We start from the raw sequence: 26,398 nt of genomic DNA on the forward strand, positions 1-26,398 counted from the left end.
AACATAAAAAAATGCCTGCCCTTACTTCAAAGTAGGGTCCTGGTACTTTGAAAGAAGTGTATACACACCAATAGCTCCTACTTCAAAGTAAGAGGCCAGGAAATGATGTGCACGGGGGTCGCATGGCCAACAAGCCCTTCTGGGCTTGCAGCCAGACACTCCCTTACAGGGCCCCTCCCCACACCCCCACCCTGCACATGCTCAGGGCTGCCAGGCTGTACACAGCCCACCCTTGTACACAGCAGAGCTACTGCAGAGTTCCTCATGGATCCTCAGCAGCTCCCTGAGGGGGAGCTCCTCCAGATCATGGCCAGCCTGCTGGCAGTGCTGCTGGTGGCTGTCATGCAGCAGCAGCACGGGGCCAGCCACATAGCCCCCGCCCTGCATGCCCTCTGCAGGGGGAGCAGCTGCACCCCCATCCTGGTGATCCAGTGACACTGGGGCTTTCCCACCAGCACTGACTGGTGGGACAGCCTCACGCTGGGGGACGGGGACGATGACTGGTGGCTGTGAAACTTCAGAATGACCTGGCAGATCTTTAAGGAGCTGTGCCACTGGCTCGCCCCAGTTCTCCAGCACTGGGACACCAGGATGTGGCCCACAATCCCCCTGTGCAAAAGGGTTGCCATTGTCCTATGGAAGATGGCCACCCTGGACAGACACCGCTCTGTCAGATATGAGTTCAGGGTGGGCAAGCCCAGTGCTGGGGTAGTCCTGACGGAGGTAAGCCAGGACGGGGAAACGAACCCCCCATTGGGGTGCACCTGGCAAGGGATGGCCCTGCATGGGGGCGGCCCTGCCCAGGGATGGGGGGGTGGGGCCCTGCAGGGGGTCGGGGACCACCAGACCACACACTCAAGGACACATCTCTCTTGTATCCCATGCAGATCATCCAGGTAGTCAACACCTTTCTCCTCCACTGGGTGGTCACCGTTTGGGACCTGGACATTATCCTGGCTGGCTTCGCAGACCTGGGGTTCCCCAAATGTTTTGGCATGCTGGATGGCATGCACATTGCGATCCATGCTCTCGACCATAGTGCGGGGGCCTTAATAAACAGAAAGGGCTACCATTCTGTGGTCCTCCAGGCCCTTGTGGACGCTAATGGACGGTTTGTGGATGTCTGTGTGTGCTGGTCTAGCAAGGCCCATGATTCCCGGGTGTTCAGGAACTCGTGAACTGGCCAAAGAATGCAGGAGGGTACCTAACTTCCCCTGTGGGACTTCCTGGTGGGGGACATCACCATGCCCCCTGCATCGTGGCCAATGCCGCGTACCCCTTGCACTTGTGGCTCTTGAAACCCTACACCAGACATACTGCCCCATTTGAGGACTGGGTCAATGGGCAACAGAATCACACCAGGAGCATTGTGGAGCAGGTGTTTGGGTGGGGAAAGGAGTGATTTAGATGCCTCCTAATGAGGCTGGAGGTCAGCCTCCTGAATGTGCTGGTGCTGGTCATGGCCTCCTGCGCTCTCCACAATATCATGGAGAGAAATCAGGAGCCCTTTGTCCAGGCCTGCGCTGCCAAGACATCCGTCAGGTATGAGCAGCCACCTGGTGTCCTCCTTTGTAGAGAGGCACAAAGAGATGGGGTGTGGGTCAGGGAGGCCTTGCGGGAGGCCTTTGACCGGTGCTCACAATGACCCTCCCCACCACACACCCCTCCCCCACCACTCAAGCAGGACATGGGGTTAGGGTTGCAATAGCAGACGTTTAGTTTGTTGAAAATAAACTTTGAAAATGTATAAACTTGGCAGCATGTTTGAAACTATTTACATTGGGGAACTATTTATAACAGGGATCCTGGGGTGGCATTGGGAGGGAAGGACTGAACTGGGAGAGGGTGCTGGGATGGGGAAGCGAACTGGGAGAGGGTGCTGGGATGGAGAATTGACGTGGGGAGAGCGCGCTGGGGAAGGAGGAGCCTCACTTGTCTACCAGGGTGGTGGGCTGGGAGCTGTGATGACTGCGGGAGCCCCTGCCACTCCAGGTGCAGGGACCCTGTCAGGCCAGAGATGGGGCTGGGACTACAGGAAGGTAGGGGTGTGGGAAAGGTGCAGCAATATCAGAGTTGGCAAGGGGCATGGGTGGGCGGAAGGAGCCTGCTCACCCTCCGTCATGAGGGCCACTAGCCACTCTGCCAGTGCCAGGTGGACAGTGTGCAGCATGGCCCAAAAGTTGGCACCTGCTGGAGGGGCTGCTGGGGGGACCACGGGGTGGGCTAGTGAGACGGGGGGGTTGGGCAAGGCAGGTGGCAACAGCCCAGGTAAGGGTCTCCAGGCAGTTGACCTTCTGCTCCCTTGCCAGCCATTCCCGCAACACAGCCATCATCTCCTGCAGCGCGGCTGTGTGTGCGGTTGCCTCCTCTTCCCCCCTGCGATGGTGGCATCTGGGCTGGCAGTGACATCAGTGGGAGGCAGCCTGCCGTGGGGTGCTGGCCTCCTGGCCCTCACCGGCTGAGGTCTGGTCACGGGTGGCCCTAGGGTGGCTCCTCGATGGCATGCCTGTGGAGACAGAAGGGGACGGGGGCCAGCCCATCAGTTGTGCATCCTGACCCTGTGGCTCAGGGCCCCCACTCCACCCGCCCCTCACACTGATATTGGGTGCAGGAGGGTCCCCGCATGGTGTGGCTAGTACTGGATTCACTGCAACCCCCTCACACCCTGCATGGGTGAATGCCCTGAGGAGCTAGGCAGTGCATCGGCTGGGCACAAGGCTCCCGGCCGGCTATGCTGGGGGAAGGGTCCCCCTCCCTGGGACATCCTGATCACCTAGTGCCTACCTGCAGGTACCTCCATGCACTTGGGGGAAGGCTGGCTGGAGGGGTCCCAGCTGGATGACTCAGAAGGGAGTGTGATAACAAGGGTCCCATCACTAGCTCAGTCCCCTGGTCCCTTGGGTGGGGGATAGTGTCTCCCAAGACTCCTGGCTCACCTGTGACTGCTGCCTCTGGCTCCTCCTCCGTCTTGGTCAGGGGTGCAGTGTTGTCGACCACATACTCAGGTGGCTGGACCTCCTTAGGTCCCAGGAGCCGGTGGAGCTGCTTGTAATGGGGGCATTGTGTGGGCCATGCCTCCGAGCAGCTGCAGGCATCCCTTGCCAAGCAGTACAGCTGCTGGAGCTCCTTCACTTTAATCCAGGTGCTCTGCTTGGTCAGGAGGGGTGCCCTGGGAGGTGGGCCCCCCATGCCAGGCACTCATATACGTTGGCATTGCTCTCTGCAGCCCTCTGTGGAGGAGGACCTCCTTGTCTCCCCATGGTCCAAGGAGGTTGTGTACGTCTGCCTTGCTCCATGAAGTGCCCCTCCTCTGGTGCCACTTGGCCAGGTGCTGCAAGCCCTTAGGGGACTCACTGGTGGGCTCCGTGGGGTCAGGGTGCTTCTGAGTGGATGCCATGGCCAGCTGGGGGTGCAGGTGGCACCTGTGGCTTCAACAGGGGGCTGTGCAGCAGGGAGCTTGTGGTCCCCCTGCTTCTGCCATGCTCTCAGCTTCCTGTGTGGGGTCGTTGGGTAGCTGCTTCCTCTCACACAGCTGGCAGTGACCATAAAGCCCCGCTTGGGCTGACCAGAGCATCTCTGGACTCCTGGGGTGCCATCGCCATGGCATACCCTCTACTTCGAAGTAGCGGGTGAGAAGCATCTACACACCCTACCTTGAAGTTAAACTTTGAAGTAGGGCGCTACTCCACTCCTAGGAATGGAGTAAGACCCTAGAAGTTGGGCTCCAAAGTTAACTTTAAAGTAACAGAAAACGTGTCTAGACGCTCTACAGGCTACCTTGAAGTAGCCCCAACTTCAAAGTTAACTTTGAAGTATGATCCTAGTGTGAATGCATCCTAGGCTGTGTCTACATTTGCATTCCTCTTTTGAAACAGGCATGCAAATGAGGGAAATTGAAAATGCAAATGAGGTGCAGACTTACATATGTGGTACCCCATTTGTGTAGTCTTCTTTTGAAAGAAAAATGGCAGTGAGGATGCGGCTCTTTCAAAAGCAAACCCCATCTTTGAACCCTATTTTTTATGGGAAGAAGGTTTCTTTTGAAGATGGTGTTTACTTTCGAAAAAGCTGCATCTACATTGCTTTTCTTCTTTCGAAAGAAGAATATGCAAATGAGGCACCAGATATATGAATCTGCACCTCATTTGCATTTTTGATTTCCCTTATTTGCATGCCTCTTTCGAAAGAGGAATTCAAGTGTAGACACAGCCTTAGAGAAATCGCTCTTTACTCTCCTCAGAATAGTTAGAACTACTCAAAATTGAACCACACAGGATTCTTGTCTCTAGGGCTCCATGCTTCCAGAAAAACTGAAGCTTATTCATTATTTTAAACAATCAATTTTGAGGTAAATCATAATTTATTTTACCCCACAGTCATTTCAAAAGGGTGCTTCTTGAAATAGAAGGGATGGTGTGGGTCCTGAAAAGGCTGCGTCAGGTAATTCTTTGTTACTTGGCTATGAAGGGATATTAGTTCTTAATACTCCCCTTTTCTTTCACCATTTTTGTTTCCATGTGTGATGGCAAACAAGTGCTTGTGCATCTATCCCTTTCCATGCCCAAATGTAATAGGGCTAGTTCACACACCATTCCCCCCACTGACCAGCACCCAAGCAGTTGCTGTAGGTTCAGTAGAGACTTGGGTAACGGGTGAGGTAGGACTTATGGGAGAGGGATTCTGGTAGGGGTGCAATCAGAGTCAGTGACAATGATGTTGTTACTGGGGATTGTGATGGGGAGAAAGGATAGTAACTGATAACATCTGTTATTTGAAGAGTGCGAGGTCATAGTGGGTAATGCCAGAAAAGACAGCCAGGTCATCTAGTGTTACCTCCTGCCTAGCACAGACCATTAAACCTCATCCAGTTACCCCTGTAATCTGTATTACCCTGAAGTATCGCCACCTTCATGAGACTAAGATGCAGGGAAAGGGAATTGTGAGAAGTGGCTCATGAAAAGAACATGAGAAATTTACTAGGCTAGAGAGGAAAGAGAGGCAGTTGCGTTATAGCATTCTTGGAACATAAACAAACAGGCTCTTGTCACAAAGGCTGTGTCTACACTAGCCCCAAACTTCGAAATGGCCATGCATATGGCCATTTTGAAGTTTACTAATGAAGCGCTGAAATGCATATTCAACGCTTCATTAGCATGTGGGCGGCCACAGCGCTTTGAAATTGACGCGGCTCGCCGCTGCGTGGCTCATCCCGACAGGGCTCCTTTTCGAAAGGACCCTGTCTACTTCGAAGTCCCCTTATTCCCATGAGCTCATGGGAATAAGGGGACTTAGAAGTAGGCGGGGTCCTTTCGAAAAGGAGCCCCATCGGGACGAGCCGTGCGGCAGTGAGCCGCATCAATTTCGAAGCGCCGCGGCCACCCGCATGCTAATGAAGTGCTGAATATGCATTTCAGCGCTTCATTAGTAAACTTTGAAATGGCCATTTGCGTGGCCATTTTGAAGTTTGAGGCTAGTGTAGACACGGCCAAAGTTTTTCAAGGTGTTTTATGACCATTAATAAAATGCAGCACAGCATTTCCCACACTCCTGGTTCTGCAAAACCAAAGCTGATCCAAAACTATTTCTGAGATGAGACACAAGAGGAATCTTTTATCCCACTCAACCCACTCCTCCTCTTTGGTGGGTTGGATAATATATACCTCAGAGCCCACTGAGGCCTGGTTTTGGTTTGGAAAAAAAATAAAATCTGAACAATGTTTTGCAAAAGCAAGACAAAAGACTTTCACCTTTTCTAATTAGCAGGTAGAATCATTTGTTGAAAATGTAGAGCTGGTGATTCCACTCATGTTCTCCCTTTGTCAGACAGTCTGGTAACACCCAGTGTTAGCTGATAGGAGGTAAGGAACATGGGTGCTATTGGCTCCATGCCACCCTCTCTTCCTGGTCTTTTGTGAAAGTTCCTGTCAGGTCCTGGCCAGCTCCCTTCCTCCCACCAGGCTTCTCTCTTGTTCCTGGCAGGGGCAGGTGAGCAGGAAGACCAGAGCTGCAGCACCTCTCTATCTATCCCCCAGCAGCCTGCCAGCAGCTCCTGTTCTGTAGAACATGACTAGAGAGTTAGATGAGCAAAGTGGGGAGGAGGCTGACCCAGCTGTGAAATGGGAGTGGCACAGAGCACAGAGCAGCTAACAATTCTGGAGCACCTAATGAGACCCCTCTATCTGGCAACTGATTCCTTATGCCTCTATCATGTACTCCTTTCTTTGTCTCCTCTAAATTCCTCTTTGCAAAGGAGCTCTCCCCAGGTCTCTGCCCATTCTCTTCACCTCTCTGTACTTGCTCTGTCCTTTGAGGAAAGGTGGATCTGCATCCAGGTGGAGGTATGCCAGTGACTGACATAATGGTGAGACATTAGTAGTATTTTCTAGATTCTCATTACTGCCTGATGCTTTTTTTCTATTGCAGCTGATGTTTAGTGACCGAGGGACAGACACTTAATAATGGACTCACTGAAGAGCCCTAGCTACTGAAACACATTGTATATAATTTCCATTTATGTCAGATGAAAACTCAAGTGTTTCTCTGCATTTTAATTATGGATCTAAGTGAATAGTTGCCAGTTAAATAACAGGAGTGGCTGAGAGAAATAGGTACCACGGATCCATGTAAACCCTCAGTAATTTATAGCAATATACCAGATAGAAGAAATTGGAGCTGTATGTTTTATCATCAGTAGAATCAGCAGGTTAAAATGACAGTGAAGTTAGCATGGCCAAAAGTACTTTCCTCTCATTTCACTGATTTTCTATTCACTTACACACCAGTATTAATGGTTCACAAATATCAGAGAGGTAGCCAAGTTAGTCTGTATCTTCAAAAACAACAAGAAGTCCCGTGGTACCTTATAGACTAACAGATAATTTGGAGCATAAGCTTTTGTAGGCAAAGACCCGCTTCATCTTTGCCCATGAATTGTTCAGAAAAAATCTTTTGGGATCTAAAAGAAATAAACAAGGATGTGTAAGGGTTGCCAGATACAGTAACTATATCTGGACTGGATTAAGGACACTTTTTTTTTAAAAGAGATTTTTGAAAAAAAACAGTTCAGTGTAGTTAATGTCATACCTACATAAGATGTGAAAAAAACACTCTGCTGTCAGAGGAGAAAGCAAAGATGTGGATTCATACTTGCTTCTTTTGCACTTCATGGGACAACTAGAATTCTGTTCCGACAGTTTGCTGAAATTAAGACTGTAACTATCAGGCATAAGTTGTTTTCAAAACATCAGAAAGCCTGGAAATTCAGTGCTAAAGCTATACTTTAAATAACCCACAGCCACCAAAAAGGGAATCACACTACTGGAGTTTTCCATCTGGTGACAGTGTTATTACAGTAAACTCTTTCATATCTGGCATTCTATCATCCAGAACTCTCAAATAACCGTCATTTTAACCGTAAGTAAATTTTAGTTACGCTTTCCATAAATACAGTACAGTGAAAGAAAATACAAATAAATACAGCAAATACAGGATAAGTTTACAGTGTACAATACTACTGTTGTTGGTAAATAAAGTACTCTGCATACATTTTTGTTTGTTTCTTAATATCTAATCTTGTTTTTCTTTAGTGTTACGCATTGCTAGGTATACCTCTATATTATCCAGAATATTTGAATATCTGGCAACCTCCTCGTCCTGGGGCTGCCAGATATGAAAGAGATTGCTGTATTTAGTTCTGGACTCAGACCTGCATTACTGTTGCTCACTCCCCTTGAATCCCAAATACACTGCATAGGGGCAAGATGGCAAAGGTCATGGCATTCAATTACTTTTTTACCTGGCACTGACGTTCCCAAGGCAACGAACACGACTGCAGTCACTGAATCCTTCAGGCCAATGGTGCAGCCGAAGTGGGAAGCCAAGTCCCCAATGAAAGCAGTCAGCAAACCAATCATTAGGATGGAGACAACGAAGCAGGCCCAGCCATTCCAGTAGTCCGTTGGGGGGACGAAGGCAAAAAGAACCTTCCAGAAGACAGTCAGAAAGTGCATCACATAATCAAAGCAGGAGGGCAGCTTCTCTTCCCCACATTCCTCATCGTCGTCATCCTCACCTGAAGCAACAATACCAGCATCTGATTAAACCCAGAGCTGCATGGCAGAGTGTCCCACTCCTGCCTAGGTCCTTACAGATCCCTCTGCACTGCACTGTTTGAACCTCATCCAGTCAGTAATGAAATTCATCCCCAACATTCCCCTGTGAGGTAAGGATGTAGTATTTTAATTATCACCATAATTTCATAGATGGGGAAGTGAGGCCCAGAGAGAATAAGGGCAGGATTTTCAAAAGCACCAAAATATGTAGGAGAGCACTGTATTCCTAACTCAGCTAGGCACTTGCAAAAATCTCATGCCACAACACTTGTCCAAGGTCACCACACAGTTGACTGTGGCACAGTGGACCAGAGAGACCTATATTTTCCAAAGTTGAGAAGGCTTTCAGGTAGTGCTGACATTTGAGTCCAAAACTTGTGAACTGCTGAGGGCTAAAGAACTCTGCCCCAGCGTCATACAAGCCCACTCCTAAATGTGTCCAGATCTCTTTAGACAAGCTGAGCTCTTGCCCTCACAGGCTACGTCTACACGTGAAGCCAACATCGAAATAGGCTATTTCGATGAATAACGTCTACACATCCTCCAGGGCTGGCAACGTCGATGTTCAACTTCGACGTTGCGCGGCACCACATCGAAATAGGCGCTGCGAGGGTACGTCTACACGCCAAAGTAGCACACATCGAAATAAGGGTGCCAGGCACAGCTGCAGACAGGGTCACAGGGCGGACTCAACAGCAAGCCGCTCCCTTAAAGGGCCCCTCCCAGACACAGTTGCACTAAACAACACAAGATCCACAGAGCCGACAACTGGTTGCAGACCCTGTGCATGCAGCATGGATCCCCAGCTGCGGCAACAGCAGCCAGAAGCCCTGGGCTAAGGGCTGCTGCCCATGGTGACCATAGAGCCCCGCAGGGGCTGGAGAGAGAGCATCTCTCAACCCCCCAGCTGATGGCCGCCATGGAGGACCCGGCAATTTCGACGTTGCAGGACGCGGATCATCTACACGGTCCCTACTTCGACGTTGAACGTCGAAGTAGGGCGCTATTCCGATCCCCTCACAAGGTTAGCGACTTCGACGTCTCACCGCCTAACGTCGAAGTTAACTTCGAAATAGCGCCCGACGCATGTAGCCGCGACGGGCGCTATTTCGAAGTTAGTGCCGCTACTTCGAAGTAGCGTGCACGTGTAGACACAGCTACAATGTCTAGTGAGCGGCCATTCGAAAACCTCACTCCTTTGATAGTTAGAATCCTTATTCTAACTTCTAGCCAGAATTTGTGGCTGATTTATCCCTATGTCTTATGCCACTATCAATAGATGCATAGACTTTAAGGCCAGAAGGGACCAATATGATTATATAGTCAAGGGTGAGAAACCTTTTTAGGATCAGAGGCCACTGACTCATGGAAAAATCAACCAAGTGAGAAACAAACAAACAAGCAGAAATAAAACAAAAAACCTCTAACTGACATGGTCCCTGACTGAAAACATAAAAAAAAAGATACACGGGTCTCATTCCCCTCACACACCAACCCCAGAGCCTAGGGTTGCTGGGGCTGGCACATTTTGTGGGCCCCTCTAGGCTCTGGGGTGGGGCCAAAAATGATGGGTTCAGTGTGGGAGGGGGCTTCCAGGAAGTGGGCTTGGGGTGTGGGGTCTGGGTGACAGGGAATTGCAGGAATGGGCTGGAGGTGGGCAATCTGGGCAGGAGTGGGGTGAAGGAGCAGGCTGGAAATGCAGGGTCTGGAAGGAAAGGTTCAGGGTGAGGGGTGTGGGAGGGAAGACGCAACAGCAGGATTGAATGGGCAGTTAGGACAGAATGGAAGGTGCAGAAGTGCCCTTCAAAGCATCACCAGAAATATCTAAGGGAATGCTATGAAAAGGCAGAAAATGAATGGTGACATGGCTACCGATATGTCTACTGTTGTGACCTGCATGGCCTGTGCCATGTTTGTCTTCCTCCTGGATGATACAAAGAATTTTGTATGTACCAGTGCAAGCTGGTAACCATTTTGGAAGAGAATGTTAGAGGACTTGAGGCCCAAATATCAACCCTCAGGTCCATCAGAGAAGGTGATGACTTTTGAGATAGAAGTCACCATATAATACTGCAGGAACAAAAAGCTGTTCAAAACAAGGAAGAGAACTGGAAGCATGTTACCTCCAGGAGGAGAAAACCAATTCAGGGCTCTGTAATTCCAGTGGAGTTAAGTAACTGCTTTCAGCCTCTCTGCAAAGGTGATATGGTGGAGATAGCTGGGGCTGATATCTCACAGGGAATGGATCAGAAGGAGACCCCATGGTTTCTAAGGCATGGGATACGCAGCCCGAAGGATATGGGTTCTATGACCACCACCCCTAAGAGAAGAAGATGGCTAGTGGTGGTCGGGAACTCCCTCCTAAGAGGGACAGAGTCATCCATCTGCTATCCAGACCTAGAATCCCGGCAAGTTTGCTGCTTGCTGCGAGCTAGAATCCAGGATATTACTGAGTCTCTGCCAAAAATTGTCAAACCTGTAGACTATTACCCCTTTCTACTTCTCTGTCTGGAAACCAATGATACAGCCAAGAGCGACCTTAACAAGATCACTGCGGATTACGTAACCCTGGGAAGAAAGATCAAGGAATATGGAACACAAGTGGTGTTCTCCTCTATCCTCCCTGGGGAAGGAAGGAGTCCGGGTAGGGATCGTCGAATTGCAGAGGTAAATGTGTGGTTGCGTAGGTGGTGTTGCAGAGAAGGATTTGGTTTCTTTGACCATGGGATTCTCTTTCGTGAACAAGGACTGGAAGAGACGGGATCCACCAAAAGAAGAGAAAAAAGAACATCTTTGCAGGCAGGCTTGCAAACCTAGTGAGGGCTTTAAACTAGGTTCATTGGGGTATAGTGACACAAGCCCTAAGTTAAGCAGCAAAGGAGTAGGGAACACTAAAGTAGGTTTCCTGGATGAAGAGGAGAAAGTGGGCCAATCATTTACTTCTCTAAGGTGCTTGCACACAAATGCAAGTAGCCTGGGGAACAAACAGGAAGAACTAGAAGCCTTGGCACAGCCAAAGTAGTATGAGGTGGTTGGAATAACAGAGACTTGGTGAGATGATTGCATAACCGGAGAATGGACATGGAAGGGTATAAACTATTTAGGAAGGCCAGACGGGAGAAAAGGCAGAGGAGTTGAACTCTATGTGAGAGAGCAGTATAATAGCTCAGAGCTCCAGTATAAGGAGGAAGAAAAAACAGTTGATTGTCTTTGGGTTAAGCTTAGAGGTGGAAACAACAGAGGTGATGTTGCAGTTGGTGTCTGCTATAGACCGCCAGATAAGGGAGATGAGGTAGATGAGGACTTCTTTATACAACTTAGAGACACTTCCAAATCACAGGCCCTGGTTCTCATGGGAGACTTTAATCGTCTGGACATTTGTTGGGAGACCAATACAGCAGCACACAAATACAGGAAAATTACAATACAGGAAGTTTTTGGAGAATGCTGGAGAAAACTTCTTGGCACAAGCACTGAAGGAACTGACTAGGGGCCGTGCACAACTTGATCTGCTTCTCACAAAAAAGGAAAGAACTACTAGGAGAAATAGAAGTGGGTGTCAATTTGGGCTGCAGCGACCCTTTATTTCAAAAGAGCAGACTTTGATTCCTTGAGAGAATTGATGGGCAGGATCCCTTGGGAAACAAATTCAAGGGAACTGGCAGTATTTTAAAGAAATTTTACTGAAGGCACAGGCCCAAACCTTCCCGCTGCATAGTAAGAAATGCAAATATGGTAGGCAGCCAGCTTGGTTTAACAGGGAAATCCTTGGTCATCTTATCCTCAAAAAGGATGCATATAAGAAATGGAAACGGGGACAGTTGACTAAGGAGGAGTGTAAATATATGGCTGGAGAATGCCAGGCAGTAATCAGGAAAGTGAAAGCGCAATTGGAACTGCAGCTGGCAAGGGATGTGAAGGGTAACAAGAAGGATTTCTACAGGTATGTTAACAATAAGAGGGCTATCAGGGAAGGTGTGGGGCATTACTGGATGAGAGAGGTAACCTAGTGACAGATGGCATAAGAAAAGCTGAAGTACTCAATATTTTTTTGCCTCAGTCTTCATGGAAAAGGACAGTTCCCACACTACGGTGCTAGACAATGCAGTACGGGAAGGTGAGGGCAGCCCTTGGTGGGGAAGGAACGAGTTAAGAGCTACCTAGAAAAACTAGATGTACACAGATCCATGGGTCTGGATTTAATGCATCCAAGGATACTGAGGGAATTGGAGATGTCATTGATGAGCCTTTAGCCTTTATCTCTGAAGACTCTTGGAGCTTGGGAGAGATCCTGGATGTCTGTAAAAAGGCAAATGTAGTGCCCATTTTTAAAATAATGGAAAGAAGGACAATCCAGGGAACTGTAGACAGGGCAACCTTACCTCAATTCTTAGGAAAATAATGGAAGGGATCCTCAAGAAATCCACTTTGGAGCACTTTGAAGAGGTGAAAGTGATCAAGAGTAGTAAACATGGATTCACCAAGGGCAAGTCGTGCCTGACCAATCTGATTAGCTTCTATGACAAGGTAACAGGCTCTGTGGACATTGAGAAGTCAGTGGATGTGATACAGTCTTCCCTCACCTTACGAGGGTAATTCGTTCCTGAAAAACTCCTCTTAGGGAGAATTCTTGTAAGTCGAAAATGAAATGACCATTAATTTCAATGGGAAAAAATTTTATGCATTCCTGAGCCCCAAAATTTACACCCATTTATGCTAAAACAACACCAAATCCCATTAAAATGAACACAATTACTTCAATTGTTAACGTGAGTTATCATAACATTACCTAACAAGGCATTTTCCCTTAATTAATTACTCTACAATATGTCTGTTTACCTGCAGAGACAGGGGAATGGAAATTGAAGAGTGCCTGGGAGGTGGGGCACAAAGCCGGGTAGCTGCCCATGGCTGCAGAAGCGGGGCTGGTGCTAGGGGGCAGGCAGGGCAGAGCAGGGCACAGGGAGGCAGCCTGCCCTGAGCGCAGCTTAGGTTAAGTGGGAAGAGGGCGGTGTCAGGGGCTGGCCGCGCGGGGAGCTAGGCAGGCACAGGAGGCCCCCAGTTGGCAAGGGGTGATGCCTCGCTCGTGCGGGGCTGTGCAGCGGAGAGGCCCTACCAGCAGCGGCCAAGGTGCTAAATGCAAAGTAATGCCACAGGCGGCAAGTGGCACCCGAGGCATAGCTGCGCAGGGCAGGCAGCAGTGGCCCCCTAGCTGCCCAGGGAGTGAATGGGAGGGGCGGGGCTGGGATGGGTGCACACCCAGCAGCCACGTCTTGCGGGAGCACCTGGGAGCCCACGGCTGCCAGCTGGGCCGGGGCGTGCCACTGCTGCAGAGCTGAGGCAGAGACCCAGACCAGCCACAGGTAAAGGCTAGGCCAGGGGCTCCGGGAAACAGCCGCCAGGCGCTGAGGAGAGACACGACGGGTGGGATGCAGCTGTGGGCAGCCGTGGCTTGGAGCTGCAGCCTTTCCCCCACTACAGGGCATCCGTGTCCTGCTTAGGGGCACAAAATTGAAATCGGTCCTTGTAAATTCGAGGAAATGCCTCGTAAGACAAGGTAGGGGTTTTAAATCAAACTCCTCATAAACTTGAATTCTCATAACCCGAATGGGTGTATCTTGGGGTATGACTGTATAACTTAACTTCCACAGGACTTCTTGTTGCTTTTGATACAATCTCCCGCAAGAGTCTTTCCCATAAGTTGAGGAAGCATGGATTGGATCCATGGACTATAAGATGGATAGAAAGCTGGCTTGACAGTTAGGCCTAACGAGTAGTGGTCAATGGCTCAATATATGGATGGTGGTTGATTTCCTGTGGAGTGTCCCAAGGCTCAGTTCTGGGGCCAGTGTTGTTCAACATCTTTTTTAATGAGCTGGATAAGGGACTGGATTGCACCCTCAGCAAGTTTACAGATGACATTAAGTTAAGGGGAGAGGTAGATATGTTGGAGGGTAGAGATAGGATCTAGAGGGACCCGGATAAATTGGAGGATTGGGATAAAATAAATCTGATGCAATTCAACAAGGAGAAGTGTAGAAATAAATGTATGTTCTAAATCTGATTTCTCTAAACCAAACTGTGTGTCACTAACAAGTGTAAACAATAATACAGCAGTAAGACATTGAAAACAATACTGCTAGACAATGTATCAGCGAGCTAGTCATCTAAGTTTAGTGATAATCAGGAAGAACAGTAAATGAAAATATTATTTCACAGGCTAATGGAACCAGCAAGAACCAAATCTCACATCTCCTTAACACATGCAAAACTTTAAGGGATCCCTATGAGCACATGTATCAGAGAGATAGCTGAGTTAGTCTGCATCTTCAAAAACAACAAGAAGTCCTGTGGCTCCTTATAGACTAACAAATATTTTGGAGCATAAGCCTTTGTGGGCAAAGACCTGCTCAGCAGGAAATCCCCCCTCAATGGCTTATAACTGAACGCAAGACTGTGAAACTACCCAATTAATCTGTCTCAAAGAACACCACCCAAGTCCCTCCAAAACCAGGCATAAGTAAGGAAATCCATGATTTCATTTAACTTTTAAATTAACTTCTTTACAAGCTGGAAATGTAAGGCTTATATCTCTATTTTGCTTATAATTCAAGCTCTCTTTTCATAACATTCGCTGATTCCCTCCCACTCCACAGTTTAAAGGAAATCTGCTCTTTCTTTAACTTTAAATATCTTCTCACTCTTCCTGTGTTTACCCATGATGTAGTTCTAGAGAACAAGTGTACCCCTTCTCAGCCTTCTCTAAGCTATGCATTCCCAGAATTTTTAGTTTCCTCTTACAGAAAAGGCCCTCCACTCCCCTGACTATCTAGGAGCTCTGCTCTGTACCTGTTTCATGACTGCAGTAGATGCACCATCCATTTGAGTTGAGAGCGAGGAGGGAAACAAGTTGTTGGTTTACGTTGGAAGTCACAGATAAAGACTGGCTTTCTTTCTCCCACCCCCCACAGGATTTACATCTGTTAATGGAAAGAAAACCTGCACAGTGAGAGCCTGTGATGGTTCTTTATTTGTTTCAAGGGCTAGAAACAGCAAGAGAATAGTATCACTGAACTGAACACATCAAGCTGCTGAAATTAAAGGTAATAAGATCACTGTGCTTTGAAGGAGGCTGGAAAAGGGAGGATATGTGAGGACTGAACCTAAAACCTGCTCAGAGACCTTCAGGTTCAGATTACACATTATTATTTTGTGTTATGGTTAGCTCCAGTCATGCCCTAGGAACACTGTGCTACGTGTTGCACAAACACGGAAGCTCCCAACCTTCCTTCTCTAAACCACTCTGTATTTCACAGGCTTTTACAATTTCCCCTCTTGCTCATCTGCTTTCTGAGGTAACAATTCAAATCTTCCCAAACGCTTCCCCAAGCCCTTGATCATTCATGTTGCTCTTCTCTGAATCACTCTAGTTCTACAATATTCTTTATGAGATGGGATGCCCATTACTTCACACAGTGATCCAGATGAAGCCACTCCTTACCTCACTGACTGATCAAAAGGCATTGTCAGACAATTATCCATATCCTTCTCCATCACCTGGTTTGTGCATGTGAACAGTGTGTTAGAAAGATTGAGCGCAATAGGCATCAAACAGAGGTTTCTGCTGTGCATTGTATAATGATGCCCAGGTCCCTGTCCTGTGCTGACACCATTAATTTAGAAACCTGTATGTTTGATTAGTTATACGTCCCCTCTCTCAAAGTGCATTGCTTTGCATTTATCAACAGTAAATTTCAGAGATTGCTGAGAAGAGGGATAAAGCAGGGCCTAGTTCAGGCCACCTCCTTGCCCCAAGTAAATTCCTAGATCTAGAACCATGTAAGGAGACTCCAACCAGTCTGGGGGAAAGACATCCCCTGAGACTCTACCCCATGACTTTAGGGAAAAGCTGTAGGAAGAGGAACTGGCCAGGGACTCCAGACGGTTAGAGCAGGTGGAGAATTGACCAAATCTTGGTTCTCTGGAGACTTCCAACAGTTCTGACTGGCCTTTGTCTGGCCTATGCTGATTGACTGTTTGCTCCCGCTCATCATCTCCCTCCCAATCTCTTGATCTCAGCCTCACTCCTCCTCACTTCATCCCCTTTACCACCCTTTTCTTTGCAACATCCCCTCTTCCTATCCTTGTCTTTCTATTTAGGTCAGGGAGATTCTCAGAACAATTTTTGTTGGCCTCAGAGAGCAGCCACCCACCCTTGCTGATGAACACAGAGATTTTCCAAGCCCAAGCCCTACTGAAAGCCACAGCCCTCTGAACTCACAAACTTCCATGTCTGCAGGGATGCTGCTTGAAGACGCCAGGAGGCTGTGTGGTGCAGGACACTGATACCACTATGAGTGCCAGCAAACACCAAGGCAATACAGAGATGGCCTGCTGTTTAGCACTCCAGATGGGAGGCTTTTGAGGCTGCAGAAAACCTCATCCTTTTAAGAAACCCTGCTTCAGGTTATCCTCTCTGAACTAATCTTGTGACAATATGTTACCTCTCACCAATATGCTATGGGACCTTAGGCAAGTCTTTTCCCGATGCATGCCTATTCTATTTAGACAAACTCTTATTTTGTACAGCACCTAGCACAATGAAGTCCTGATCTCACTGAGGTGTCTATGTCTTCATGTAATCTTTTATTATGGTTTTGGTCACTGTCCTCCACAGGGGCTATGTCTACACTACAGAGATCTTTCGACAGAATCCCTTCCGAAAGAGCTTCTTCTGAAAGAGTGTGTACACACACAAAAAAGTGGATCAATAGAGCAATTTGCTCTTTTGAAAAACAGCATCCACACAGTTCCCACTCTTTCAAAAGAACAGGCCAGAGATTGAAAATGAAGACTGTTCTTCTGAAAGAAGGGCCCTGCGGAGCGTCTACACACATTTTCTTTCGAAAAGAACTTTTGAAAGGGGGTGCTCTTCCTGAAACAGGAAAGGAAGAGTGAGTTTGAAAGGAGCACCACATTCTTTCAATTTACTTTTAAAAGAATGCTTTTTATGTGTAGATGCTCCGTGGGCTCTTTCAAAAGAGCCCCCGTTTGAAAAATCTTTTGAAAGAAATTGCTAGTGTAGATGCAGCCAGGATGTATTCTTTGCAGTCTCTTAACTATCTGACGCTGAGTTACTGTGCAATTTCTGCAGCAGTGGAAAGATGCAGAAGTTTTGTCAGTTTTATGGTGTTTGGCCTGCTGACTTGTCAGTTGCCTCTCTTGTAAAAGAATGATTTGCCTCCTTCCTAACTCATCTGATTTCTTAGGGGTTCTGAACTTCTGCTTGGCAGGAAAGACATGTTGCTGAGTTGAAATTCAGCTTTATGATGAGATTTAGTCCAACAGCAAAATGCACTGTAAGCATCAGCTCCGACAACACACCCACACACAAGAGATCCAAACAGCAGCTTCTATGGCCTCACCCACCTTGTCTCTCTGACATACAAAGAGAGAATCTGCAGAATCAAATCTAGCACATTTCCCCTTCTTGACTTCAGGAGGCTGCTGGTCTTCTAATTGCTCTGCAATTTGCCCAAAGCACTGGTGTAATGAGCTTTGTCATTGACAGCATTCACTACTAAAGAGCAGGGTCGTGGGTGAGTGTAGAGGTGCTCTCAGCCTTTCACTGCCGCAAAATACTTGTGTTCTACCCCCTGAGCAGTTGCGGGGATAGAGGGTGGTGTCTGCCAATAGTAAAGGCAGCTGTCATGATAGTATTTTTAAAGGGAAGGGCCACATGGGAGAGACCTTCCAAGGCTAGAATGTCACAAGTGGGGTCAACAAACTTAGTGACTTCCTTCACAGGAAGACTAAGGCTGGTGGCTGCACAGCAGAGAAGCTCCTGGATTGCCCTAGAGTCAGTGGGTGAAGGCCCCAAGTCTGATGAACCTGTAACAGCCATGTATGGGGAGGAGCTGGATGATGCCAAGGACAGCGTTACCAGCACAAGGGCCTCCATGAGAGGAGGAGGAAGAGACATCACCTCAGGAGGAATAGGATGTTGTAGTGAGTTGCAAGGTACCCAGACTTTCCTGATCTACCAGGGCTTGGGCCTGCAGCAAACCCCATGTCCCGAGGCTCCGCCAGAGCATGAGAGCCTGCCCATGGCCAGCTACCCGTGGACCCAGATGGGCATGAGCTTGGAGTCCTGCTTGCCACCTGCAACGCCGAGGCCTTGGACCTGCCGGAGCCCATGGCCCTGCCCCCTGCACACTACACAAATGACGTGGAGATGCCCAGCTAGTGGACCTGCCCACTGCTACTCATCTGGAGGAGATCTGCCTTCCTTAGCTGGCCAAGCTCTCTGAGGGGCACCAAACAGTGATGGAGGTGAAGGTAGGAAGTGGCCTGGGGAATGCTCCAACTGAGCCCGTGGTAGTCTGTTGCAGCCTGCATCCCCACTACCCAGCTCACAGTGAGAGCTGTCGCTAGGGCCCTAGGCTGGGATGCAGTGGTGTGGGAGGGCCTGTGTTCCCCCACCCCACCCCTGGAGAGGCAGCCCCTCACCTCTCCCAAGCCACACCACTTTGGTGGCTATTTGTTTGCCTGCTGTCCTGCCCTGAACCAGGACCATGCTCACTGACTGCTTGCCTGCTGCTGGCCCTGAACCAGGGCCATGCTCACTGATTGTTTGCCTGCAACCCGCCCTGAACCAGGGCCTGGGTGTGTATGCTGCTGGCTGGCAGCCCTGTTAAAGGGGACAAGACTCTGGGGAGATGGCCATCGACCCCAAGGTCAGCCATATGCAGACTGGGGCAAGGTGCAGAGGCCCGCACTGCTGAGAGGGGGTGCTGCTGCTAGCCGAGACTGTTACAGGTGGCAAGAGCCCTGAAGTAGGTGGGGCTAACAGTAGCCTCAGGGGCTTTTGAGGTAGATGTTTGTGACGGAACAGAGGGTACGGTGCCTGGTGATTCACTTATGCCCATGGCATCCAATAAGGGTGCAGCAGAGTCCTGTTTCAGGCCTTGAGGGTTTGACACGGGTAAGCCATGGAATGAGGAAGGAGAAGGAGAATGGGAAGGTCAAGGAGGAGCTGTTCCAGGGGAGGTACAGGAGGAATGCAGCCAATGTCTAGCTTGTTGCATCTGGTTTCAGCTGACTGACGAGGTGAGCAAAATCAGTGAGGAGAGCAAGACCGGTGACAGGGCAAAGGGTACCGAGAATAATGATGTCAAGCAGAGTGGTGTCACAGCAAGCTAGGAAAAGTAGCAGCTGAGCTGGACAAGCGACCGACACCAAAAATGAGATCGGTGCCGAGAGGTATCACAGCATGGAAAATGGGACTGGCCTCGAGAACAGGACCTATGGTGAGAAGAAGGAGGTCATTGAGAGTGAGACCGATGTCAGGATCAGGATCAGCGTGGAGAAAAAGAGTTGTGCCATGGTGGGGATGGGTGTCAAGAGTGGGACTAGTGCTGAGACAGAGACCTCTGCCGAGAGTGAGATCTGTGCAGGAAGAGGGAAAGCTGAGGAGTTGAGGCCTTTGGTACCACAGAAGGCAGACATCAAGAGTCCAACTTGCGAGGGTCCTGATGAGAGGAGCCAGACCAGTGTGGGGAACAGGACTGAGTCTCCAAGCGAGAATGCAGTTGGGGTGCAAACTGTGCCAGATGGATTCCAGAGCCTGAAGATGAGCATCGAAGAGATGGCATCAGGACTGGCAAGTGAGCTTTACATTATTACCTTTGTAGACAGCTAAGAGAACTCCAGACAAATCCAGCTGTGTCTTGAGGGGGAGATGGGGAATTTATTTAAGTCTGAATTCTGTGGAGTTTTTAGCTCATCCCACAAAGACTGGGTTGGCTAGATGCATCTCTGCTGGCACTATAATGTTGCAACAAGCATTTTTAACCAGCTGCAGAGCTGCGAGGCAGTGGAGCTGTCACAGAGTTAAAATCTTTAGGGAGATGATGGAACAGATTTTTAAAAATGAATCTGAGTGTGGCTGTCAAAATATTGTTCTGGATCTGTCTATCATTTTGCTGAGGGTTAATAATGAACTTCTCTCTAGAAGAGCTAGGGTTGAGGTTGCTAGGCTGCTTAGAGAGTCATATGCACCCACTCTAGGATGTCAGGCCAGAAAATGTTTAAGGTGTTTTTGTTGCATGAGAATATAAATAAATATAAATATAAATTAAAAATAATAATAAATAATAAAGCTGTAACATGTTGCTCTTTAGTCACCCATGTTGTAGCTAAACTGCAAGGTATTCAGGAATGACTGGAAGAAGCTGTCTATGGCTTTTGTTATACAGAACAATAGACAAGATGATCACAATTGTCCCTTTTAGCTTTAAAACACCATTAGTCATGTATTAACTTTCCTGAATCTAATGAGTACGCCTCTATCGAGAGTAGGCCCGTACACACTAAACAAGCTATTCTAAGCTTTGTGCCCCTTCTAGTTGTACATGTGGAGTATAGCGGAAGTACTGCCAACCCCAAGTGCAAAGAAAAAATAACGAAGAATCAGGCCCCTCTAAAATCATGAGATTTAATATAATTAGTTAAACAAGTAAATACTAAAGTTGGAGTTGGTATTATTTTCAGTTTGACCCTTCCTGGTGCTCAAGTCACACGTTCAAGTTTTTCTCTGCAATCAAGAGAGCTAGAATATTATTTTTTAAAAAAATGAAAGAGATTCTCCCTGCGATCACGGGACTCCAAGAGCTGAGGCAGTAAGAAACACAAATATTGCCTAATGTCTATTACTGCAGTGATAACTGCACTCCTGCAAGTTTTGTCTACTGATACAAAAGAAAGGCAACACAACATTCTCTTCTAAATGAATGACACAAAGTTCATCCACTTTGGATCCGCAGTTATCAAGTTCTCCATTTCAGATATACTACATCAGTTATGTAGGCCGTGTCTACACTACAGAGTTTTGTTGACAAAAGTGGCCATCTGTCAACAAAACTCAGGGAGTGTCCACGCTAGAAAGGCGTTCTGTTGAGAAACTGTCAACAGAACGCAGCAGTTTCCTTGGTAGTGTTCTGTCGCTCCTGCTTGAAGCATAGTGCTGCTGTTGACATAAAAAGTAGTGTAGCTGCTCAGGGAGGGGTGGGGTTTCTACTGACAGAGGAGTCCACCAGGGTGTTGGCCTCCTGGAGCCAGGAGATGCTCTGTCCACCCCAAGCAGAGCTCTACGCTCTGTCCCTCCAGCCATCCTTAAAGGGAAGCATGTGAGCAGCCAGCCAGCATATGTGCCTGTAGCCTGCTCACAGCCACTCCTGTGGCTGGCACAGGCGAATGGCAGCCTCCCACTCCACCAGGCACATCCCCCACCCCTCCAGGGAGTGGGGATAGGAGCCCCAGGACAACCCCCCGGCCAGAAGGAGGGGTGCCCCATCCAGTATGGACTCCAAAGTCTGGACCCTGCTCAGCCTCTGAGCTGAAGAAACTATGCTGCTTGACCCAGCCGCTAAAAGGGGAAATGCCTCGGGCTACAGCTGGGTTGCAACAGTCCTGGTAGCCTGAGGACACTCCAACCAGACTATGGAGAAGGTCTGGGAGAAAATTAAGGAGCCGTGGCAGCAGTATACCAGGGCCCGGGATGTAGGCCGTCAGTCAGTGGCATGACGGCCAAGCTGCCCCTACTACTGGGAGCTACATGAGCTCCTGTGGGCAGACGATACCTCCTCCCACGAGTCCCATAGATACATCTAGGGAGGCCCTGACCCCACAACTGGAGTCCCACCTGGTGGAGCAGCAGCCCAACGATGAGGGTGACACCGCATCCCTGGCCAGAGAGGGGACCCTCGCTATCACCTTGGAGTTGGGCCCCTCCTCCAGGGACTTGCTGGACCTTTTCGAGGTACCTGCAGGTGAGTATCCTGTGAGGCACCCACCCTGGGACATGGGGAGAAATGGGCAAGGGTGGGGCATGCTGCGATTCCCACCAGGCTGGCTCAGACAGGATGCCACCCCATAAACCTGGCACCTGAACATGTGCACAAGATGCTGTGTTCTACCCAGTCACAGAATCATAGGGCTGGAAGGGACCTCAGGAAGTCATCAAGTCCAGCCCCCTGCTTCAAGCAGGATCAACTCCAACTAAGTCATCCCAGCCAGGACCTTGTCCAGCCGGGACTTAAAAACCTCAAGGGATGGAGAATCCACCACCTCTCTAGGCAATGCATTCCAATGCTTCACCACCCGCCTGGTGGAGTAGTTTTTCCTAATATCTAACCTATACCTTTTCCTCTTCAACTTCTGACCATTACTCCTTGTTCTGCCATCTGACACCACTGAAAACAGTTTCTCACCCTCCTTTTTAGAGCTCCCCTTCAGGAAGTTGAAGGCTGCTATTAAATCACCTCTAAGTCTTCTCTTCTGTAAACTAAACAAGCCCAAATCCCTCAGCCTATCCTCATAGGTCTTGTGCTCCAGACCCTTAATCATTTTTGTTGCCCTTCGCTGAACCTGCTCCAGCAAATCCACATCCTTTTTATATTGGGGGGCCCAAAACTGGACACAATATTCCAGATGTGGCCTCACCAGTGCCGAACAAAGAGGAATAACTACTTATCTAGATCTGCTTGAAATGCTCCTCCTAATACACCCTAGTATGCCGTTAGCCTTCTTGGCTACAAGGGCACACCATTTACTCATATCCAGCCTTTCATCCACCATAACCCCTAGGTCCCTTTCCTTCGTACTGCTGCTGAGTCAGTCGGTCCCCAGCCTATAACAATGCTTGGGATTCTTCTGCCCCAGGTGCAGGACTCTACACTTCTCTTTATTGAACCGCATCAGATTTCTTTTGGCCCAGTCCTCCAATTTATCCAGGTCCCTCTGGATTCTCTCTCTACCCTCCAATGAATCTACCTCTTCCCCTAGTTTTGTGTCATCCGCAAACTTGCTGAGGGTGCAATCCAGTCCCTCATCTGGGTCATTAATAAAGACGTTGAATAACACCGGCCCCAGAACTGAGCCTTGCAGCACTCCGCTTGAAACAGACCACCATCCATATATTGAGCCATTGACCACTACCCGTTGGGCCTGACCATCAAGCCAGCTTTCTATACATCTTATAGTCCAAGGATCCAAATCCATATTTCCTTAATTATGGACAAGAATGTTGTGGGAGACTGTATCAAAAGCCTTGTTGAAGTCAAGGTATATCACATCCACTGACTTCCTCATGTCCACAGAGCTTGTTACCTCATCACAGAAGCTAATCAGATTGGTCAGGCAGGACTTTCCCCTGGTGAATCCATGTTGGCTACTTTTGATCACTTTCTCCTCTTCCAAGTGCTCCAAAGCGGATTCCTTGAGGATTCCCTCCATTATTTTCCCAGGGACTGAGGTAAGGCTGACGGGTCTATAGTTCCCTGGATTGTCCTCCTTTCTTTATTTAAAGATTGGCACCATGTTTGCCTTCTTCCAGTCATCCGGTATCTCCCCTGATCTCCAAGAGTCTTCAAGGATAATAGCCAAAGTTTCGGCAATGACCTCTGCCAATTCCTTCAGTACCCTGGGCTGCATTAAATCCAGACTCATGGACTTGTGCACATCTAGTTTTTCTAGATAGCTCAGAACTTGTTCCTTCCCCACAGATGGCTGCCCTCCACCTTCCCATACAGCATTGTACGACCGTCATGGGGAAGTTGACTTTGTCCATGAAGACTGAGGCAAAAAAAGCACTGAGTACTTCAGCTTTTCCTGCATCATCTATCACTAGGGCTACATCTACACGTGCATGCTACATCGAAATAAGCTATGTCGATGAATAACGTCTACACGTCCTCCAGGGCTGGCAACATCGACGTTCAACTTCAACTTTGGGCAGCACCACATCGAAATAGGCACTGCGAGGGAACGTCTACACACCAAAGTAGCACACATCGAAATAAGGGTGCCAGGAACAGCTGCAGACAGGGTCACAGGGCAGACTCAACAGCAAGCCGCTCCCTTAAAGAGCCCCTCCCAGACACAGTTGCACTAAACAACACAAGATCCACAGAGCCGACAACTGGTTGCAGACCCTGTGCATGCAGCATGGATCCCCAGCTGCGGCAGCAGCAGCCAGAAGCCCTGGGCTAAGGGCTGCTGCCCACGGTGACCATAGAGCCCCGCAGGGGCTGGAGAGAGAGCGTCTCTCAACCCCTCAGCTGATGGCCGCCATGGCGGACCCCGCTATTTCGATGTTGCGGGACGCGGATCGGCTACACGTGCCCTACTTCGACGTTCAACTTCGAAGTAGGGCGCTATTCCCATCCCCTCATGGGGTTAGTGACTTCGACGTCTCGCCACCTAACATCGATTTCAACTTTGAAATAGCGCCCAACACGTGTAGCCGTGACGGGCGCTATTTCGAAGTTGGCGCCACTACTTCGAAGTAGCGTGCATGTGTAGACGCGGCCCAGGTTCCCTCCCTCATCCAGTAATGACCCCACACCTTCTCTGATGACCTGTTTATTGTTCACATGCCTGTAGAAACCCTTCTTGTTACTCTTCACATCCCTTGCCAGCTGCAGATCCAATTGTGCTTTCGCTTTCCTGATTGGTGCCCAGCATTCTCCAGCTGCATGTCTATACTCCTCCTTAGTCAACTGTCCACGTTTCCATTTCTTGTATCCATCCTTTTTGAATTTAAGCTGACTAAGGATTTCCCTGTTAAGCCAAGCTGGTTGCCTACCATATTTGCATTTCTTACTATGCAGTGGGATTGTTTGTTCCTGTGCCTTCATTAAGACTTCTTTAAATTACTTCCAGTTCTCTTCAACTCTTTTCCCCTTCATCTTCGTTTCCCAAGGGATCCTGCTCATCCGTTCTCTCAGGGAGTCAAAGTCTGCTCTTCTGAAATCAAGGGTCTGTATGTTACTGCTCACCCTTCTTCCTTTTATCTGGATCCTGAAATCTATGATCTCATGGTCGCTGCAGCCCAGGTTCCCTCCCACTTCTATTTCTTCTACTAGTTCTTCCCTGTTTGTGAGCAGCAGGTCAAGTTGCGCATGGCCCCAGTTGGTTCCTTCAGCACTTGTACCAACAAGTTATCCCCAACATTCTCCAAAAACTTCCTGGATTGTCTGTGTGCTGATGTATTGGTCTCCCAACAAATGTCCAGATGATTAAAGTCTCCCATGAGAACCAGGGCCTGTGATTTGGAAGGCCCCGCACTGATGCCAGAAAGACAGCAAACTCAGAGAGATCCAAAAAGTTCAGAGTGACCCTCGAGGAGAATCTGCGCAACAGCCCTGGGGGTGCTGATGTGACATGCAGATGGCAGCATCCGAGGGATACAATTTACAACATGGCCTTGTCGGTGTTTGGAAGAAGAGCTAGAAACACAAATGACTGGTTTGAAGATAACTCTGATGAGATGATTCCAGCCATCGAAAAGCAGCATGCTGCACTTCTGGAATGCAAACGCTCATCGAGCCAGAGTACCCTGCAAGCACTCACAGCAGCCAGAAAAACAGTACAGCAGACGGCCAGGCACTGTGCCAACAACTACTGGCTCGAGCTATGCAGCAGCATCAAGACCAGTGATGACCCTAGTAATCTCAGGGGAATGTACGAGGGTATCAAAAAGGCATTAGGACCCACCCAGAACAAGATGCAACCTCTGAAATCCAAATCTGGTGAAGTCATCGCTGACAAAGCCAAATAGATGGAGCCCTGGGTCGAGCACTACTCTGAACTGTACTCACGCGAGAACATTGTGGTTGATACAGCCCTCAATACTGTCAAGCTCCTACCAATAATGGGCAAACTGAATCAGGAACCAACTATGGATGAACTGAAGAAAGCCATCAACAGCATTGCAGTAGGAAAGGCCCCAGGCCAGGATGGTATACCACCAGAGGTAATCAAGTGTGCCACGGACACCCTCCTGGAACCCCTACATGAGCTACTGTGCCTATGCTGGAGAGAAGGAGAAGTTCCACAGGATATGTGTGACGCTAACATCATACCCTTGTATAAGAACAAAGGAGACAGAAGTGACTGCAACAATTACCGTGGAATCTCCCTCCTAAGCGTCACTGGTAAACTGTTCGCTCGCGTCATCCTCGGCAGACTCCAGAAGATTGCTGAGAGGGTGTATCCCGAATCACAGTGTGGATTCCGTGCAGAGAGATCTACCATTGACATGGTCTTCTCTCTGAGGCACCTGCAGGAGAAATGTGGGGAGCAGAGGAAGCCACTCTATATTGCCTTCATCGACCTGACCAAGGCCTTCGACTTGGTCAGCAGGGATGGACTGTTCAAACTGCTCCACAAGATAGGCTGTCCTCCACGGTTACTCAAGATGATCCAGTCTTTCCACAAAGACACGA

General features: G+C 48.8%; 1 protein-coding gene across 7 annotated transcripts in view; it reads right to left on the bottom strand.

The window, feature by feature from the left end:
- Positions 1 to 26,398, bottom strand: part of SLC8A1 (solute carrier family 8 member A1) — a 392,824-nt gene that overhangs the window by 13,196 nt on the left and 353,230 nt on the right. For all 7 annotated transcript variants that reach the window (XM_074989180.1, XM_074989184.1, XM_074989182.1 and 4 more), the window contains one exon: positions 7,796 to 8,071. In XM_074989180.1, coding sequence (XP_074845281.1) covers positions 7,796 to 8,071 — 276 coding nt within the window. The remainder of the gene's footprint in view (positions 1 to 7,795; positions 8,072 to 26,398) is intronic.

This window comes from Carettochelys insculpta, chromosome 3 (assembly GCF_033958435.1).
Source record: "Carettochelys insculpta isolate YL-2023 chromosome 3, ASM3395843v1, whole genome shotgun sequence".
NCBI lineage: Eukaryota > Metazoa > Chordata > Testudines > Carettochelyidae > Carettochelys > Carettochelys insculpta.